The sequence below is a fragment of the Panulirus ornatus genome, chromosome 56 (genome assembly GCF_036320965.1).
Source record: "Panulirus ornatus isolate Po-2019 chromosome 56, ASM3632096v1, whole genome shotgun sequence".
Taxonomy (NCBI): Eukaryota; Metazoa; Arthropoda; class Malacostraca; order Decapoda; family Palinuridae; genus Panulirus; species Panulirus ornatus.
In genome coordinates this window covers 25,544,253-25,566,604 of record NC_092279.1, presented here as the reverse complement: position 1 = coordinate 25,566,604, position 22,352 = coordinate 25,544,253, and the positions used below count along the sequence as shown (strand labels likewise).

At 38.7% G+C, this 22,352-nt stretch overlaps 1 protein-coding gene across 1 annotated transcript; it reads left to right on the top strand.

The window, feature by feature from the left end:
- The first annotated feature begins 388 nt into the window (after positions 1 to 388).
- LOC139766025 (uncharacterized) lies at positions 389 to 19,380 on the top strand. The gene is made up of 2 exons (XM_071694139.1): positions 389 to 524; positions 15,640 to 19,380. The coding sequence occupies exon 2, from the start codon at positions 15,647 to 15,649 to the stop codon at positions 19,235 to 19,237; it is 3,591 nt and encodes a 1,196-aa protein (XP_071550240.1). The 5' UTR covers positions 389 to 524; positions 15,640 to 15,646; the 3' UTR covers positions 19,238 to 19,380.
- Positions 19,381 to 22,352: the final 2,972 nt, after the last annotated feature.

Here is a 22,352-nt window from a genome sequence, read left to right as displayed (position 1 = left end):
TGCCTAAAGTGAAATATGGTCTTGCAGTTTATTAAAATACCTCTTGCTGTTTTACTTTACACACTAAGATGCTTCCTCAGATCAGGCCAAGATCTTCATTCACACAACACTTTTGCAACTACACGAATCAGCTTTAGTGTTTAAAGTGAAAAAGTAAGAAACACTCGTGTAGAAGTTCATGTTTCACTGAAAAACGGCAGGCATGTGGTTGAGAATATGTGTTTGGGTGATATCATGGAGGCTGTATGTACGTGGTCTACCCCATTTTAACTGGGAATGAGGTGATGATGATAAATCGATATATAGATAAATAGAGAACAAAGATATTTGGTTTAGTGATCCCGTGTGGCTGTGGTATGACTGGGGGATGTTAGCCATCGTGTGTTTACATTGAGCTGCGCCTGAGCTGGTTGATACATATTTCTCATCGTCATTCACCTTTTTACTCCATAATTCTACCCTGGATCTCTCTCGCAGGCTAACATACACTCTAATGAAGACACATAAGGTGTTAGAGTGACGAGGTAATGCAGTGGATGGGTCTCATGGAGAAGGAAACTATCGTAAATATAGGTCGAAAAATTTAAGACGTGTTGTAACAAACTAGTATTGTCTTTAGGAAAGTATTGCTCATCTGGTCATTATATTTTGTAGGAAACAGGAAAAGAGGCGTTATATTTATAAGGTAATGTAAATGTATATTTTATCCTAAGTACACTAAGGAGACTAATGAAAATTTTATGTATATATATATATATATATATATATATATATATATATATATATATATATATATATATATACTTTTTGTATATGTATATATATCTTTCTTTCTTTCATACTATTCGCCATTTCCCGCGTCAGCGAGGTAGCGTTAAGAACAGAGGACTGGGCCTCTGAGGAAACATCCTCATCCAGTCCCCTTCTCTGTTCCTTCCTTTGGGGAAAAAAAAAAAAAGAGAGAGGGGAGGATTTCCAGCCCCTCGCTCCCTTCCCTTTTAGTCGCCTTCTACGACACGCAGGGAATACGTGGGAAGTATTCTTTCTCCCCTATCCCCAGGGAATGTGTGTATATATATATATTTTTTTTTTTTTTTTTTTTTATACTTTGTCGCTGTCTCCCGCGTTTGCGAGGTAGCGCAAGGAAACAGACGAAAGAAATGGCCCAACCCCCCCCCCCATACACATGTACATACACACGTCCACACACGCAAATATACATACCTACACAGCTTTCCATGGTTTACCCCAGACGCTTCACATGCCTTGCTTCAATCCACTGACAGCACGTCAACCCCTGTATACCACATGACTCCACTTCACTCTATTTCTTGCCCTCCTTTCACCCTCCTGCATGTTCAGGCCCCGATCACACAAAATCTTTTTCACTCCATCTTTCCACCTCCAATTTGGTCTCCCTCTTCTCCTCGTTCCCTCCACCTCCGACACATATATCCTCTTGGTCAATCTCTCCTCACTCATTCTCTCCATGTGCCCAAACCATTTCAAAACACCCTCTTCTGCTCTCTCAACCACGCTCTTTTTATTTCCACACATCTCTCTTACCCTTACGTTACTTACTCGATCAAACCACCTCACACCACACATTGTCCTCAAACATCTCATTTCCAGCACATCCATCCTCCTGCGCACATCTCTATCCATAGCCCACGCCTCGCAACCATACAACATTGTTGGAACCACTATTCCCTCAAACATACCCATTTTTGCTTTCCGAGATAGTGTTCTCGACTTCCACACATTTTTCAAGGCTCCCAAAATTTTCGCCCCCTCCCCCACCCTATGATCCACTTCCGCTTCCATGGTTCCATCCGCTGACAGATCCACTCCCAGATATCTAAAACACTTCACTTCCTCCAGTTTTTCTCCATTCAAACTCACCTCCCAATTGACTTGACCCTCACCCCTACTGTACCTAATAACCTTGCTCTTATTCACATTTACTCTCAACTTTCTTCTTCCACACACTTTACCAAACTCAGTCACCAGCTTCTGCAGTTTCTCACATGAATCAGCCACCAGCGCTGTATCATCAGCGAACAACAACTGACTCACTTCCCAAGCTCTCTCATCCCCAACAGACTTCATACTTGCCCCTCTTTCCAGGACTCTTGCATTTACCTCCCTTACAACCCCATCCATAAACAAATTAAACAACCATGGAGACATCACACACCCCTGCCGCAAACCTACATTCACTGAGAACCAATCACTTTCCTCTCTTCCTACACGTACACATGCCTTACATCCTCGATAAAAACTTTTCACTGCTTCTAACAACTTGCCTCCCACACCATATATTCTTAATACCTTCCACAGAGCATCTCTATCAACTCTATCATATGCCTTCTCCAGATCCATAAATGCTACATACAAATCCATTTGCTTTTCTAAGTATTTCTCACATACATTCTTCAAAGCAAACACCTGATCCACACATCCTCTACCACTTCTGAAACCGCACTGCTCTTCCCCAATCTGATGCTCTGTACATGCCTTCACCCTCTCAATCAATACCCTACCATATAATTTACCAGGAATACTCAACAAACTTATACCTCTGTAATTTGAGCACTCACTCTTATCCCCTTTGCCTTTGTACAATGGCACTATGCACGCATTCCGCCAATCCTCAGGCACCTCACCATGAGTCATACATACATTAAATAACCTTACCAACCAGTCAACAATACAGTCACCCCCTTTCTTAATAAATTCCACTGCAATACCATCCAAACCTGCTGCCTTGCCGGCTTTCATCTTCCGCAAAGCTTTTACTACCTCTTCTCTGTTTACCAAATCATTTTCCCTAACCCTCTCACTTTGCACACCACCTCGACCAAAACACCCTATATCTGCCACTCTGTCATCAGACACATTCAACAAACCTTCAAAATACTCATTCCATCTCCTTCTCACATCACCGCTACTTGTTATCACCTCCCCATTTACGCCCTTCACTGAAGTTCCCATTTGCTCCCTTGTCTTACGCACCCTATTTACCTCCTTCCAGAACATCTTTTTATTTTCCCTAAAATTTACTGATAGTCTCTCACCCCAACTCTCATTTGCCCTTTTTTTCACCTCTTGCACCTTTCTCTTGACCTCCTGTCTCTTTCTTTTATACTTCTCCCACTCAATTGCATTTTTTCCCTGCAAAAATCGTCCAAATGCCTCTCTCTTCTCTTTCACTAATACTCTTACTTCTTCATCCCACCACTCACTACCCTTTCTAAACAGCCCACCTCCCACTCTTCTCATGCCACAAGCATCTTTTGCGCAATCCATCACTGATTCCCTAAATACATCCCATTCCTCCCCCACTCCCCTTACTTCCATTGTTCTCACCTTTTTCCATTCTGTACACAGTCTCTCCTGGTACTTCCCCACATATATATACATATATATACATATATATACATATATATATGTATATATGTATATATATAAACATATATATATATATATATATATAAACATATATATATATATATATATATATATATATATATATATATATATATATATATATATATATATATATATTTCAGGAACTAATGATGAAAGACAATCTGAAGAGTTTGTATAAAATTTTGGTTAAAATTTTTACAAGGTGGACATGTTTTTTTTTATGACAAGATATAACGATCTTGATACCAATGGATTCCTTACAGTGTGTTGTTGATAGTGAAGGATTTTAGGTGTAACCTTTATTTCTGATTTAAAGTTTTCATAATGTGGGCAGGGCTTTGAAGTAGAAGGAAGTTATGGGGTAAACATACTCAAAATGAACAATTGAAAGTAATGCATTTGTCTTTTGTAGGCCAAGAAAAAAAGCATTCCCTGAGCACGTTTGAATTGTATAGAGCTTTATTTAGGTTGTTTTAGTGGATGATTGGTTGGGTTGTTGGAGTGATACACTTGTCTGGTGGGGTTCAGATACCTGACTGCTTTCCTGTGGTTATACTTGGGTATATAAGAGACAAGAAGGTAAGATTGTTGAAGGTGAAAGTCACAAGCTTTGACCTCTCCATGCTGATGGAGTGAAAATGGCTCTTATTTTGGAAAGGGCCAGGTTTTCCATAATTACAGTGGCATCGTTTCATCTGCCACTGCCAAATATTGGGTATGAATGTCATGATGTGGCCCTAGATTGGGCCACCACCATCTTTTCTTTGGGGATTATGAGGTCATTTGAGGTTACCTACTGTGACCTGCCACCAAGTTAGGGCATCATTATTTAATAAGGTATGTTGTTGTTGACTACCCAAGGAAACTGTGTTGGGCTTTGAAGAGAAGGAAAATTATAGGTTAAAACTTTGTGGAGTGACAGTGGATCAGTATAGTGTGTTGATACGCTGACTAAGTGAAGCTGTAATACAAGAATATAATTTACCTATAAAGTCTCTCAATGCCTATTTTTTCCTATTTATGCATTCCACTGAATGCAGCCATTCATTGTAACTTTTGAATCAGAGTTTTGCTGATATGTTCAATGAGTTCAGATGTCTTTAGATTTAGGGCTTGAATTATTGCTTATTAGAGCTGTTCCACACAGGATCAGATTTCCACATTTTTTTGACATCTGAACTCACTGCATACCTTTCATGACAAACAAATCATGATGCTGTTAAGTGGAGTATTTCTTTTGATGATGAAATTTCTCTAATAATACAACCAGTAAGACATCAATATTATTTAAATAGGCAGGTTATCTTCTTGTTTCATATTTTCTGATATTTTATACTAATTATACACTTGTCAACAAAGATTTTGTCCCACAGGAAAACAATATGTTTCTAATGTACTTTTGTAAGCTGAATCCAAGTACGTTTTCAGAAGTTCTCTATTACCCATAGTTTTTTTTGTTCCAGTATACTCATATATCATTACATACAGCATAAATGTACCAATGCTTTTTGGAGCATATGAAACAAAAAGTTTAACAAACAGTTATTTTCTTTGTTAGGTACAGTAGCTTCTTTTTGAAAGCAAAATGTTAGATAAATGAGTTACCATGAGCCTGCATAAACATGACTGGAAATGTTGGGACATTCAAACAGTACCCACTCCTGAGTAGCAGGTCTTTAATCAGTTGCAAACTGGCACTCAGTGTGTAAACATTGTCTTTTCCACTCTGTTGACAGATTGTGCTTTTGTGTTAAAGTGTTGTGCTTATACCCTATCCACCATCATAAAGCTGCGAAACTGTGTAACTAGTCTGAATTCTTTCATCTCCATCTGTGATGAATTAACATTCATATTACAAAGACATTCTTTCACACCTCTCGTTAAGAAATGCTATGTTGGTATGCTTGGTATTGCTGTAACATCCACACTATCCTAGAAAGCCCACATTACAGAAATAGCTATATGTCTTGAAGAAACTGGAAGTCTTGTTTCGATGGGGAATTTCTTTTTTATGAGCAGTTGCTCATTTCATACAAAGGACTGATCCATCCTTTTTATGTAGTACTGCTCTCACATCTGGGGTGATCCTAGCTTTGCATCCTACTTGACAGAGTTGAGTCAAAAGTGGTCCGACTTATCAACTCTCCTAGGCTAATGCAAAACTTGACTCATTTACCCTACACTGTGACTGGTTCACTTTTTCATCGGTAGGTATTACTTTGATTTTTGCTCCTGAGAGCTGGCTGCATGTGTGCCCGCACAAATAGCTAGAAACCTTGCACTACTTGGCAACTTGCCGCATCACATGATTACTGTGTGGCCATTGATAACTGAAGGGTGGGCTGTTTTGGTAACTGTTTCTTTCCCTACACCTCAAAGCTGTGGAACTCTCCACCCTCTCATGTCTTTCCCAATAACTATGACCTGGCATTTTTGAAAAGACAGGTTTTTCACTTCCTCCATAATTTTTAGATACTTTTCCTTTTCTTTTTCCTTTTATTTAGCCTCCTCATATTTCAGTTAATGCCTGGCCTTGGTGTGGACTTTTGTCTGTAACTGGAGCCTCCAATGTTAAAACAAGAAAAAATCTGGTGTGAAAATAGGCAGGTTATCTTCACGTTTTTATATTGGTATTTTTCATTACTTAAGTATATCTAACACCACATTTTTCTCTCCTTTGTAACCCTACCATGAACAGTTATTTGATTATGAAAGATTGGTTTTAAGGGTGAAGAAGGTGAATCCTGCACTCTTCAGCCACTCTTTACAGTGGGAACTACAGTTCCATTAAAGAAGAATGCAGATCGTAATCCTTTAAGATATAGGTTTTGTTCAAATGCAGCATTTTATTGGGAGGTTTTATTAAATTCCAGTTAAGTGGTGCCACTTGACAGACTTAGTTTGGTACTTAAATGATTTAATTAGATATTGGTAGTATACTGTAAGGATAATAAAAGGAGAGTGGATTGTGATTGGGATCATTATTTATCACCAAGATACAATGAATAGATTGACAGTCAGGGATGTGAAAATCAGGGAAAATGCAAAGCACCAAAAAAATAATTCTCTGTTTGTAGTTCTGTAAAGTATGGTTAGAATTTTATTTCATGAACATATTATATTTAGTTCAGGTTAGTTAAGTTTAGGTTTTGTTAGGTAATGGTTATAGAAGAATATTCCTGTCATGCTGTTTGTACAATTCAGTGACAGGTGCAGTGTTACTGGACTCCATCTGCTTGCAGTTACACTGTAGGTGAAGTCACCTTTGGGGAGTCAGTATTATAGTCTGTTGATGAAAGGGGGTACAGCCTTGTTAAGGAACTTATTCTAAAGGAGTCCAACATTTTTTTCTTTTTCTGGGAGTGGTGCAGCCTTGAAGCTGTGGGAGCACTGTCATTAAAAAGGTATATGGATTTATATAATAAGAAAGGTGAGAACAATGGAAGTAAGGGGAGTGGGGGAGGAATGGCATGTATTTAGGGAATCAGTGATGGAGTGCACAAAAGATGCTTGTGGCATGAGAAGCGTGGGAGGTGGGTTGATTAGAAAGGGTAGTGAGTGGTGGAATGAAGAAGTAAGATTATTAGTGAAAGAGAAGAGAGAGGCATTTGGACGATTTTTGCAGGGAAAAAATGCAATTGAGTGGGAGATGTATAAAAGAAAGAGACAGGAGGTCAAGAGAAAGGTGCAAGAGGTGAAAAAGAGGGCAAATGAGAGTTGGGGTGAGAGAGTATCATTGAATTTTAGGGAGAATAAAAAGATGTTCTGGAAGGAGGTAAATAAAGTGCGTAAGACAAGGGAGCAAATGGGAACTTCAGTGAAGGGCGCTAATGGGGAGGTGATAACAAGTAGTGGTGATGTGAGAAGATGGAGTGAGTATTTTGAAGGTTTGTTGAATGTGTTTGATGATAGAGTGGCAGATATAGGGTGTTTTGGTCGAGGTGGTGTGCAAAGTGAGAGGGTTAGGGAAAATGATTTGGTAAACAGAGAAGAGGTAGTAAAAGCATTGCGGAAGATGAAAGCCGGCAAGGCAGCAGATTTGGATGGTATTGCAGTGGAATTTATTAAAAAAGGGGGTGACTGTATTGTTGACTGGTTGGTAAGGTTATTTAATGTATGTATGACTCATGGTGAGGTGCCTGAGGATTGGAGGAATGTGTGCATAGTGCCATTGTACAAAGGCAAAGGGGATAAGAGTGAGTGCTCAAATTACAGAGGTATAAGTTTGTTGAGTATTCCTGGTAAATTATATGGGAGGGTATAGATTGAGAGGGTGAAGGCATGTACAGAGCATCAGATTGGGGAAGAGCAGTGTGGTTTCAGAAGTGGTAGAGAATGTGTGGATCAGGTGTTTGCTTTGAAGAATGTATGTGAGAAATACTTAGAAAAGCAAATGGATTTGTATGTAGCATTTATGGATCTGGAGATGGCATATGATAGGGTTGATAGAGATGCTCTGTGGAAGGTATTAAGAATATATGGTGTGGGAGGAAAGTTGTTAGAAGCAGTGAAAAGTTTTTATCGAGGATGTAAGGCATGTGTACGTGTAGGAAGAGAGGAAAGTGATTGGCTCTCAGTGAATGTAGGTTTGCGGCAGGGGTGTGTGATGTCTCCATGGTTTAATTTGTTTATGGATGGGGTTGTTAGGGAGGTGAATGCAAGAGTTTTGGAAAGAGGAGCAAGTATGAAGTCTGTTGGGGATGAGAGAGCTTGGGAAGTGAGTCAGTTGTTGTTCGCTGATGATACAGCGCTGTTGACTGATTCATGTGAGAAACTGCAGAAGCTGGTGACTGAGTTTGGTAAAGTGTGTGAAAGAAGAAAGTTAAGAGTAAATGTGAATAAGAGCAAGGTTATTAGGTACAGTAGGGTTGAGGGTCAAGTCAATTGGGAGGTAAGTTTGAATGGAGAAAAACTGGAGGAAGTAAAGTGTTTTAGATATCTGGGAGTGGATCTGGCAGCGGATGGAACCATGGAAGCGGAAGTGAATCATAGGGTGGGGGAGGGGGCGAAAATCCTGGGAGCCTTGAAGAATGTGTGGAAGTTGAGAACATTATCTTGGAAAGCAAAAATGGGTATGTTTGAAGGAATAGTGGTTCCAACAATGTTGTATGGTAGTGAGGCGTGGGCTATGGATAGAGTTGTGCGCAGGAGGGTGGATGTGCTGGAAATGAGATGTTTGAGGACAATGTGTGGTGTGAGGTGGTTTGATCGAGTAAGTAATGTAAGGGTAAGAGAGATGTGTGGAAATAAAAAGAGCGTGGTTGAGAGAGCAGAAGAGGGTGTTTTGAAATGGTTTAGGCACATGGAGAGAATGAGTGAGGAAAGATTGAGAAAGAGGATATATGTGTCGGAGGTGGAGGGAACGAGAAGTGGGAGACCAAATTGAAGGTGGAAAGATGGAGTGAAAAAGATTTTGAGTGATCGGAGCCTGAACATGCAGGAGGGTGAAAGGCGGGCAAAGAATAGAGTGAATTGGAACGATGTGGTATATCGGGGTCGACGTGCTGTCAGTGGATTGAACCAGGGCATGTGAAGCGTCTGGGGTAAACCATGGAAAGTTGTGTGGGGCCTGGATGTGGAAAGGTAGCTGTGGTTTCAGTGCATTATACATGACAGCTAGAGACTGACTGTGAACGAATGTGGCCTTTGTTGTCTTTTCCTGGTGCTACCTCGCGCACGTGCGGGGGTAGGGGGTTGTTTTTTCACGTGTGGCGGGGTGACGATGGGAATGAATAAAGGCAGACATTATGAATTATATACATGTGTATATATGTATATGACTGTGTGTGTATATATATGTATACGTTGAGATGTATAGGTTTGTATACGTGCCTGTGTGGATGTGCATGTATATACATATCTATGTGGGTGGGTTGGGCCATTCTTTCGTCTGTTTCCTTGCGCTACCTTGCTAACGCGGGAGACAGGGACAAAGTATAATGATATAAATGTAAATGTCTCTGTCTTTTGTTTGTGGGACTTTTGTATTTTAGATGAATTATCTGATTCCACAGTATTTTGGGGGTTTTCTATAGTAAGAGTGTAATATAAGCCCTTTTTATCTGCGATGCTTGTTAAACACCTTTACTTTCAAATGCCATTTTCTTATACAAAAATATTAATTAAAAATCAGATATTATAGTAATGTATACAAAATGATTTCCTTCTACACTTAAAGAAATATTGTTATTTAGAAATATTTGATATTCCATACCTTGTAAGCCACCATGTTGCAAAATCCTTCCTGAACCTTGATTAATAATTTCTGCCTTTGTATTTACTGTACATCTAAGGTTCTAAAGAACATTTAATGTATCATTAGTCATTATCATGATAGTACATTTATCCATCATAATGCATTTCTATCACACATGATAGTACATTTATCCATCATAATGCATTTCTATCACTGTGTGATCGCCTCATGTTGCAAAAACGTGCAGTACTGTAATTCAGCCACAGTTTCTCTACTTTTCTTCGTTAATCTTTCATTTTTCACCCGAAATGGCTCTGTAATGTCTACATCAATATCCAGTCACAGATATAGGTTCCTTAGGAGAATATGGGGACTTCCACTAACAAGAAGAAGGAAAAATGATGATGTAGGGCCTGTATGATGCAAACCTTGCATCATTTGGGTAGTGTGTTATTCTGAATCAAGAGTGCCTGATGTGGGTAGGGTGTAGCTGGTAGGTTAACTTGTAATAGGATCTGATACTGATACTATTTACAGCATATTTTGGCAATTGAATTTGTTATTGGTGTCTAGTGGGTGGCAGTATATAGTATAAGGCTGGAAAACTTGGTGTAAGTGGACGCCACATAAAGATTTCAGGATCTTTAGTTATATTTCTGATGTACTTGAATTGTATTAATATTGCTTATGATTCATTGTGAGAAGTGAACTTTTCTCTGTTTCAAGATCATGTATGTGTTGGTGTCATAGAAGTTTTGGGGGTTTCAACTTTTAATATTGTATAGAACTATAAGGTATATGCTGGTGTTCAATTTTTTGTAATGGCATAATATTTCTTTATTTCTGTATTTCTTGCCAGTTTTCCAGCATGGATGTTGATAGCATGACTTGGGATTAGTTTAATTTGAATATTGCTTGCTTCAGTATCCATATGTAAAAAGTGATGTTCATTAAATGATTTAGCTTAAAAAACACACCAGAATTCAGATGTATTAAAATGCAATGTGGACATGGGGAGAAAAGAGTTACACGACTGTGCTGTTCTTTTGACTTGTTGTGTAGATTTATAATCTTAATGAACGTAGAAGCTTATAGATTTTGTTTTGATTCATATTTTGGGTAGGTGAAGTTATCTCCCCCCCCCCCCCCCCTTTTTTTTTTTTCCTCTCTCTCTCAACCATTTCCTGCTGCTTCAGAGACACTCCAACTTTTTGGTAATTCAACTTTGTGTGAGTTGCTGTTATTGTATATGCTTGTTGTCAAAGGTTGTCATCCCCCACAGCTTGTGCCAGGCTTAAGCTCTTAGAAACTGTGGCATGCAGACCCATATAATCATCACAGCCTGCCTGGCCTGGTAAACTTTGTAAATTCTTATCCAGGGCCTCCATATATTTCTCCACCTGGCATTTAATAGTGTTTCTGTTGAGTGCAGGAAATATGTTAATATTGGTAGGCCCTGAATATTCAAGATGTTTTCTCTTTTTGTGCTAATTGTGCCATTTGATTTTAGGTTTAATATTTCACTAAGTCTTCCATGCTTTTTGTGTTCATAGGAAATTATTTTTGAGGGTAGGTTGGGGACCATATCATCAGGGATTTTCCAAGTGTAAGTGATGGTATATATACCTTCCCTGTCTGTCCTCCAGAATACAGCCTGATTTTTCATCTTTCTCTCTGTATTTCACTTCGACTAAGTAAAAAAAATCCACTTATGCCAATTTTGTCCATTTCCATATTAAAGAATCGGAAAGCAGCTGTAAACTGGTATTTTAGCATTGTTATACCTGAGTTTATAACTACCTTTTCTCTTTCACTAGCAATTTGGTTTCTGTGTTTCACCATTCACCACCCTTTCTCATACCTCCTCATCCCACCTTCTGCATGCCACATACTTAAACTGCGCACTAAGCACTAATTCCCTAAATAATTCCCATTCCAAACTGCAACCTGTGCATTTGCAAAGGACTAGAAAATCATGCGGAGGAGTTTGACTATAAAGTAGATCCTCTTATGACAACTGAACTGAACCCCTCAAATGATTTAGTAGAAGCACTCATTTTCAAGATTGAAAACCCTAATCTGGTCATTGCATTAATATATAGACCTTTAGGTGCAAAGCTTCAAGAATAGAATCATGTCTTAACCTTGCCAGAAACTCAGTCCCAAATGTACTTGTTATAGGAGATTTCAACCTTCCTCATACTAAATGGAGGCAGGCAGGAAATATCATCACAGCTGAAAAACCTCAGATGAGCCGCTGAAAAAAGAGAGCTATTGAGACTGTGTGAAAACTTCTCTCTCTCAGACAACAAATAACAAAACCAAGCAGAAGAAATAACACTGGACATACTGTTTACAAATAATGTGGACCTAATGTATGACACATCTCAAACACCCTATACTCTAAACACAACGTAATTGAAATAAAGACTTGATGATAAATTGCCCTGGCAGAACACACGTAACACTGGAGGTGTTTTCAATAATTTCAGTTTTGATAGTAAACAGATGAATTGGGAGAATGTGATCAATGAGATGTCTGTGACACAATTAGAAACCTTGCTGATTACCAGAACAGAGGAGAATGTAAATGACATGACTCCAGTCATGCAACAGACACATACCAGCAAGAAGAAAGCACAAAAGTTCTAGGGTAGAACAAGAAAGATGTGCAATTTACAGGTGAATAAGAATTTCAGACTTTCTAAAGAACCCACAGCTCACCTAGCAAAGGAAAGAAAGCACATTAGATGAACTGTCAGACAGACCATTAACTAAAAATGTCATGTGGAGCACAGGAAAAAAGAAAAAGAAGAAAAGATTCATTAATGTAATAAGAAATAACCCAAATACTTTTACCCATATGCAAATCCAGGACCACAGACTCCATTTGACCGCAGAAAATAGAAAGAATTTTTATGGTTGACTGCTAGGAAGTGAGTGAGATTCTAATGATGCAATGTGAATTGATATTCAGCAAAATCAGACACCACATTAAAGATGAATAATCCACCAAACTTCCTAAACAGTAATTCTCCAAGCTTGTACATTGCAAATATTACCACCACCACACAAGGTTTTAAAAGGGCCTTTGAGTCTTTATAAAGAAATGTAAAACTCCTCTAGCATGAGCACTAAGTTTCCTCTGGAGAAAAAGTATAGATTGTGGCATCATTCCTGAGAGCCTGAAACTATCTTCTATTGCCCCACTCCACAAAGATGGAAGCAAAGCAGTCTCCCAGAAAACTATTCACCAATAGCAATTACATCACTTATTAAAATCTTCGAAAGAGTCCTAAGAGGCAAACTGAATGAATTTATGGAAATGAACAATCTACATAACTCAAGACAATGATTTTAGAGTGGGAGGATAGAGATTGTTGAAGCTCTGGAAAACAGAAAATGCTGGTGTGATTTACACATATGTTGCAAAAGCATCTGACAAATGTGTCGTGGTGTCGTAGCACATAAAATGCAAAAGATGGGAATAGCTAGAAAATTGGGAAAGGAGTATACAACTTTTTAACTAAGATCACAACACAGAGTTTGTAAGCCATGTAATTTCCGGTGCCTTCATGGTAAAAACCCTTTTCTTGAAGAAACTGTACTTGCACCCCTCCTGTTTCTCATTCTTATTTATGACATTGATGCAAATGAGAGCCATATTTCATATCATCCTTTGCAGATGATGCAAGAACAAGTATGAAAATCATGTCAGTAGAGGAAGCCAAAAGGGTACAAATAGAGAAGGAAAATTTTTTATCTGGGCAGTGGAGAACAACATGTTTTTCAATGGAGATAAGTTCCAGCTCCTCTGGTTTGGGAAAAATGAAGAAAATGAAATACAGAATACCAAACACATATATGTTATCACAAACCAGTTGAATAATGTGAAGGACCTTGGAGTAATAATGTTTTATGATCTAGCCTCAGCAAACAACAAAACAGCAGTTTCCTCATGCAGAAGGATGTTGAGTTGGATCCTGTGGACCTTCAAAGCAGGCAAAGAAAAACCAATGACGATATTATTCAAGTTACTGATTCTTCACAAATTGAATATTGCAGCATTCTAACATCACTTACAAGGCTGGCAAGTATGGGGAATCAGAAAGTGTCCAGAGGTTTTTCACAGCCCATATAGATGTGGTAAGGGGACTGAATTACTGAAAATGGTTGAAACCTCAGAGACTATACTCTTAGGTGCAAATGATAGTGGTATATCATCTATATCTGGAAAATCCTAGAATGTATGGTTCCCAAATTACATTCTGACGTAACAGTCTACTGGCATGACAGCCACAGAAGACTTTGTAGAATACTACCTCTGAAATCCAAGGATGCAATATAAACAAAAAGAAAGAATCCCTTAAACATCAGGGGCCCAAGACTTCAACACCTTGTTTCCTATCATCAGAAACAGAATGGGATGCAGAGTTGAGAAGTTTAAGAGTGTACTGGACAAATAATTACAAAGTGTACCAGACTAGCCAGGCTGTAGTGGCTATGTTGGCCTGCAGGTTGCTTTGGTAGACCAATGACCCAATCCAACAGCCTGGGCTGTGGGGATAAAGACCATAAAGACTTCACCAGATCCCAGATATACTCACCCAATTTCACATATTTTTATTCTATGAAATTCTTCACGCAATCTCTCTTGGTGTCTGAGCACCCAAGCCACATTTTCATACTGTCTCCTTCACTTCTTTTACAAATACGTCATTTACTCTTTTCCAAACCATACACTTGCTTTTACCAAGAAATTATCGGGCATTCCATGTGCTGCCTTTTAGCATTTTCACATCCAACATCCATCCATTTTACCGTTATGAAGTAACACATTGTCCAGCAATACCCATTGACCTTAACCATACTCATCCATGTGTACTAATGTGTTAACCTATTGTAAATAATGTATTCTCAATCACCATTCCTCTTTCAGCAGACAGCTTAAGATGTTTTCCATATTCAATTTTACACCTTTTACCCCATGCTCCCCAGTTATAGCCTCTGTTGCCACATTACCCATCCATGTATTTAGATCCTTCAGCAAAAAGATTTGATTCCCTTTATCAAAACTGCCACAGTTCTCAATCATCTTCTCCCAAAAATCACTCCTTTTTTCTGTACTCTTCTAAGTACCAGTTGTATAAGGACTAATATCCTCCCACCTCTTGTAGTTGATAAACAAGAGGTGGGAGGATATTGGTGCTTAAATACATGGTACTGAGAAGAGTACAGAAAAAAGGTGTGATTTTTTTGGAGATGATTGAGAGCTCTGGCACTCACATCAGTCTTGAAATCATTTCCCTACATTTCATCAAAAAAGCCACTCATTGTTTCACTGTTGTCCTTTCCCAAACCCAGGACTTTGTCACTTAAATATTCTTGAATTATTTTTTTTTTCTTCCCTCTCAGCTTTGTTTTGCTCAGAGCCAAAACACCTAGGTCTCTGTCATCAAACATAGCACTTTTTTTTTCTTTTTTTTTTTTACCTTGTTTTATGAACACACATTCAAACACCCTAGCCCAGGCCTTCAAGGATAAGTTCTTGCTTGGCTGTTTCTTCATTTCTTTAAGTGATAATAGGGAAGGTTCTCCAGCTCCTGTGAGTCAGTTCATGTGACTTGCAGGAGATATTTGGGTAGTATTCTTGCTCCTCTATCCCTAAATGTTTATTACAAGAAGGGATAGTTTCCAGCCCACTACTTCCACCTGTTTCATTCCTCATCTGATATACAGGTTATATGTAGGTTGCATTCTTATTCTCCTATCCCAGCAGGTATCCTGTGTACTAATGGGCCTGAACTTTTATTGTTTTTAATGAAACTGGTTAGAAAGTGCTTTGTTGACTTAACATGAATGAGTAACACTTGACCAGTGGTCATTATATCTGAAATAGATAACATTCTTTTTAGGGGTTTGTAGTTACTGTGAAACCTATCTCTTGATTTCTTGGTAATTACTCCCTTGTTTGTTTGTGGTGTTATGTAAAAGTAAACATTATATTGCAGGTTCAACATGGGAGACAACAGCTATTCCTGTCGGGGCTTTGAAACTCCTACTCTTGGAAGTGACCTTTGGCCGGTTGGGTTTGATGTTGACCTTGCACTAGATGGACCAGGGGTTCGGAAGGGTCCTGGTGGGAATCTGGGTTCTGGTGGACTTGGTGGTGGAGGACTAAGTTCCCTCCAGTCAACAGGAAGTACCTCTGTAGGTGGAGGTTACAATGATATTCACCATCTCTCTGGCTTGTCCTCCATCTTACAAAAGTTTGATGATCTACATCCTGGGGATATATGTCAAGTGACGGAGCTCACTAACTCCTTACCTAAAGGAGATAGTGAAACAGCTCAGAGTCTATTGGCAAAGTTGGCATGTCAAGATTTAGGGCCTGACTTGTCCTCAGGAACAGATCCAAGCCACAAAGAACTGGAAACCTCCTTATTTGATCATGCTCCAAGTGGCATTTCTCATGGGTCTGGGAATAGTACTCAGGGTGTTGTGTTACCACACAAGACTCTCCTGGAATCAGCTGATGTATACGGCAGAATGACTTGCTATAGTGGGAAACTCGTGCTTCAGCTGAGACATATTAACTTAAACACCAACTATACTTTAAATGTGAGTGAATGCTGGCTTTGTGGGGAGAAGGTCAATATAGGATCACAAATTTGCACCCACAAACATACTTTGAATGGTCTGTTTCAAGTTAGTGATGAGTATGTGCAGATGGACATAGACAATTATATAATTCCTGAGCAAGCACTTGATCCACCTGATGGCCATGATATGACAGATAGTGTGCTTCAGCATTCTGACTCTTCTGGTTTGCATCATGATCTTGTTTCTTCAAGAGAGTTAGAGCTGCCTGAGAATTTGACAGGAGGTGGAGATAGTTTAAACCTAGGTGGAGGTGGTCCATCTTTACATTATACAACTGGCCCAGACACGGGATTGGTACCCCCTCCAAGTACTGCTTCCAATCTCATGAGCCCTGCTATCCCTACAAATCAGAATTCTTGCCTGAATTCATCATTTGGACAGATGCCACTTCCAGGAATGCCCATGACTAGCATTCACAGTGGCTTAGCTTCAAATATACCTTCTATGGCAGTCACGGGAAATTTAGCACAAGCATCACAACCAATTTGCTCAGTAAGCACTCCCATGTTTGGTTTGACTCACCCAGACCCTTCATCCACAAATGCAGTTTTAGTATCAGCTCCTAATGAAAGGAAAATAGTGCAAAACAGTCAACTTGCCATAGCAAACAGCTACTCTGTGGGAAGTGGACAGAATAACTTTAGTGTACATAATCAGATGAGTGGTGGTTCAGTACACAGTCAGCCTCTTCACCGTGATCTTTCAAGTCGTAACAAACAACCACAACAGTATCACTTATCTTTTCTGAGTAGTGGAGAGTACTCATGCCATGCATCAGCCACAATTGACAGTATACCAGAAAAGCATGCTGAGGCTCCTTGCCTAACGCCTTTACATTCTGTTACTGCGAGCTTTGATTCAAGGGTACAGAGGACAGATGTAACACCCAGAAAAACTGAAATTGGTGCAAAGAAAAGAAAAAGCAGAGCTCAGAGAAAGCCAAGTGTCATTCAGATGCGAGATTATAAAACTGACATGTCTGAGAACAGTGATGTTAAGAACTTCAATGCTGAATCCCTTGAAACTTTGCCTGTCAAAAATTATACCACAGAGCAAACACAAAATATTCTTGTAAAAAATGAGTGTGCTGAATTCCTTGAAAGTTTGCCTGTTAAGAATTATAACACAGAGCCAACACAAAATATGCCTGTAAAAAATGAGTGTGTTGAAAGCAGAGAAACAGCAAGACCTGATGCAAGCATAGAAGACTGGATCAAGCACAACTTGCCAGAAGGGGATTTGATAGTAGCAGACAATAAGATGAAGTATGTTGGCGAAAGTCAGTACAAGTCTTCATCTTTGGGTGTAAGGTTTGATGGTTTAAAAACATCACATGAACTTTCAGAAAAATCCCCAAGGCAGTACTCTGATCTTCAAAAATCACGAGAGCCAGATCAAACATCTCGCCTAGCAGCGCACATGCTAACCAAGGGGCTTGATCTGTCTTGCCGTTTATGTCTCAAAGATTTTGGAAAGGATATAAGAAATTACAAAAACCATATGAAGGAACATGGATTAGATGATATGGCATTCTTTGCTTGCTCATTTTGTTCAAAGACATTTGCAAAAGGCAAACACTACACGCAGCACCTCAAGACACACGTGAGGACACGACGCTTCTCTTGCCGAATGTGTAATGCAAGTTACAGCCGTGAGGCCAAGCTTCGTAGGCATGTGTTGAGTCACAGTCAGGAGCATCAGGAGAAGGAACACAAATGCTCCAAGTGTTCGAAGTCATTTAGTGCAAAGGAGTACCTTCAGGCTCATTTGAAGCTACATGGTGGGAAAAAGTATAAATGTGAAACGTGTGGGTTCCTCTGTTCCTCACCATTCAATTTGGATACTCACAGGAAGAAACATTTAGGTGATAAACCTTTTAAGTGTGAATTATGTGAAAAAACCTTTATTAGACGAGACTTCTTAGACAGTCACATGGAGCAGGTGCATAAGAACAAAAAGAGCAAGTGTGAAGTGTGTGGGAAATTATTTTCAAGAAAAGATGTCCTGAAAAGACATCTGGCAGTCCATAATAATGAAACATATGATTGTGAAGTATGTGCAAAAAAATTTTCACGGAAAGACATTCTTGCCTCTCATAAAAAGCTTCACAAGTTAAACTGTGAATACAAATGCTCCCTTTGCCCTGCATCATTCACCAGAAAAAATGTTCTAGGGAAACATGAGAAAGTACATAAAACCAAGGAACAGTGTAAAGTTTGTTACAAGTTTCTCCTCTCCAAACAGAGGTTAGAGACTCATATGAAAGTGCATGAGAAAAATGATTCAGGTAATGGCTCAAAAGATGGTAATGAAGGTATGCTTAAGTGTGAATTATGTGATAAGTCTATGACAAACAAAGATATTTTGCGAAAACACATGAGGAAAATCCATGGAAAGTTTCCTGAGAACAAAAAGAAAGTTGAAGTAGTGGAGAGAGAGAAAAGTTTCATTTGTCATTGGTGCTCCAAGGGATTTACACGGAGCTGTAATCTTAGCACCCATATTTTAAAAGCTCACCGCAAGGACTTAGAGGACGATGATTTTGATGATGATCTTCCCTCGGTGCTTCAGTCTCCTAAGTCAGAGAGTAGTAGCACGTCAAAGAGCACTAGTACCAACCCTTCATCTTCTGCTATATCAACTTTTACTACAGCTCCTTACCATAGTTTGTCAACAGCAACATCTTCACTTAGTATAATAACAACAGTAGGACTTTCAGGGGCAAACCAAAGTGTTGGAAACTCCTTGGGCAGTCTCCCATTCCACGTTGATGTGCCGGCTTCTTCACCATCACCATCACCATCTCATCCTCCTCCACCACTGCCATTGTCTTCCTCTCACTTCCCTTCATCTGGACCACCTGATTCTCCCATCAATTTGTCTGCAGATGCAATCACTGCAGCAGCTTATCTTCTGGCTCACCCCTCATACCCAGGTTCTTACTAGTGATCATTATTTAGAAATATGATTTCATTAATATTTTGCTTTTCCTTGTATATGATATAGTTATTTTTTATGTAAATCATAACCAAAGAAATAGCTGAACAAAGCCTGGTGAAGCTAACAACTGATTCATAAAGCTATTTCACCATTATTGTAGGTCAGTGGTTTGATTACCTGAAATGTTTTTCAGTCCATTACAAAATTTCAGGAACTTTAAATTTGTAACTGCCGATATTCTTTTTCTGCCTATATGTTTTTGTCACTAAGTATAGGATTCCACATGAAAAGATGTTGAATTTCATATTTATCTTTGTACACTTATGGATTCACAGTGGGAAGGGATGTGATGAACACCATGTGGTTTTAACTATTGACGTGTGACTGAAATTAGATGTGATATTTTGAAGTGTTAATCTTTGTTCCCAGTAATTTTCATTTTTTCTGATGTTTTGATGTCAAGATTATGACAGTAATTATTTTCATATTACAGATGGATTTATGATGACTGTGTATGATTTAGGCAGTATCATGTATAGCAACTTAACCAAGAAAGTGCCAGTAATTCATTACCTTATTTGTAAATTTTTCATTGTTCCTAGCATAAAGGACCATATCTTTTTTTATGGATGGTTAGCTTCCTTTTTTGTAACATTTTAGTTTATCCTTAAATACTGAAGGGAAAGACTTGAATTTTCTCTGTCATTTTGAATGTTTACATGCTTAATGAAGTTTTGCAAAAAAAGAAATATAAAAAAGAGCCATCCTTTATCAAGCCATGATACCCCATAGTGTTGAAGCAGCTTTGTTATGAAATAGGAAATCCATACCTGCCATGATATGGAAAGTTCATTCCTCATTATGTCTGTTATGGTCAAAAGGACCCTGGTATGCATGGTCATACTGTATGAGTTTTCATGTTCAGTAAACTGAGAATGTTTACATTTGCACATAAAGTTTATAGTTTACTTGATTGATACTAACCTTTACATATACAGTACCACAATTATCTGTAGTTATTGTATCATATTTAAAGAATCTTAGCTGATTATTACATAATTTTTTCACAAGTCTGCAGTAAAACCTACTTATTATGGGTGAATTTGAGTCTGGCTAGTTGAAATGTAATTTATTTAGCTATTTCCTTTTAAATTGCTAAGTAGATTAGTGTGTTTTCATACAGCTAGCATGCTCTTTCCTGCATGTCGAGGAGGTTAACTGATGCAAAACTTTCATGAGACATGTTTCAGAATTAAGAAAGCATTTGTTTATGAAGGTCTGCTTGGTACTGGTTTTCATATGGAACCTTTGATCTTTTCCTAGGATTAAAAGAAACTAAATACTTTATTACTTTATGGTATGAGGATAACTTTCTGGCTTGCAGGGATAATTTAATTAAAGTATGAGTAGCAAAATAAGAAAAGAAACATTTAAAAGTTTTCATTGTTAAAAAGAATAATAGTAATACTATACAACAGACTGCATAAAGTACCTTACAGTATAAAACAGCTTTTAGCAGACTTCTTCCTAAGCTGGCTGAGCTTTTTCTTTCACCCATCTTATGCCAGTGTTTGACCTTATATAAGATCTGTCATATTGATAGAACTTGCTGTAGAAATTTAGTTTTCTAAGTAATTTCTCGGGAAAAAATTTGCCTTGGCCTGTCGTCCAGTTAATGTAAATGATTAAAACATTATACAGATTATCTTTAACGTATGGAATGCATTTACCCTTGGGTAGTTTGTCTCTCATCAACATTATCACCATACCCTGTACAAACACATACAACTACCTTCATGCTCTACACACACACACACACACACACATACATATTCATACACGTACATGCCTTACATGCAAGGATGTACATGCACATGAACATACCAAAAACTGCATCAAACTATAGACAGGGTAATGCATTTATGTGCATGCTTACATATGATGCATGCACTCTTAATGGTGTGTGTGCATAAATTTTTTAAATCATATAACCCAAGCACTCTTTTAAGAGCTTCCTGCATCTTCAAGGTTACTCTACGATCATTAGCAAGGTGGTATGCATGTGAGAAAGGATAGTGAGTGATAGGATGACACTTAATGCAAGTGAAAGAGAAGAGATAGATGTATTGGCATTTCTTACAGGGAAGGAGTGTAAGCAATTTGAAGATGTACTAAAGGAAGGGGCGGGACGTCAAGAAGATGCAGGGGCTGAAAGAGAAGTCAGTTGCGAGTTTGGGTGGGTGATTATCAACAGATTTCAGGGAGAATATGAATTAGTTTTAGGAGGTTGATAGCAAGAGAAAAACAAAAGAACAAATAGGAGCATTGGTGAAGGTGGCAAATGGGGAAGTGGTAACATGCTGAGATGAATTAAAAGAGAAGATGGAGTGATTACTTTGAAGGATTGCTGAATGTTTTTAGTGATAGAGCAGCAGATATAGGGTGGGTAGGTATGCAAAGTGAGTCATGGCAAGTGGTTTGTTGGAAAGAGAAGAGTTGGTGAAGGCCTTGTTTAAGATGAACTGTGCCTGAAGTGTTTAGTATTGCTGTTTAATTTCTTAAGAAAGGGATGACTGTGTTGTTAATCAGTTAAAATTTTCTCTGTATGTATGGATTATAGTGAGGTGCTTGAGGACTGGCAGAATGTACGTATGGTGCCATTATTAAGGCAAGGGGCATAAGGGTGAATATTCGAAGCACAAAGGTACAAGTTTGTTAAGTATACCTTGTAAGTTGTGAGGGGAAAATGGGGATTAAGAGGGTATGGCATGTGCAGGTCATCAGATTGGGGAGTATTGTGGGTATGGGATGGGTAGAGGATGTGTTGCTTTGAAGAATGTGTGTAAGAAATGCTTATAGAATAAGAGGGATTTGTGTATCCTGTGTAAGGATCTGGAGGAAACATTTGATGGGATCCATAGAGATGCTTTGTAGAATAGGTTTAAGATATATGGTTTAGGAGGAAAGCTATATGAAGCAATGAAGCATTTTTACCAAGAGAGTAAGGTGCATGTGTGAGTAGGTAGAGAGAAGGTTGAGTGGTTCCAGGTGAATATTGGTCTGCAGCAGGGGTGTGTGATGTCACTATGACCTTGCAATCTAGTTATGGTTGAGGTGGTGA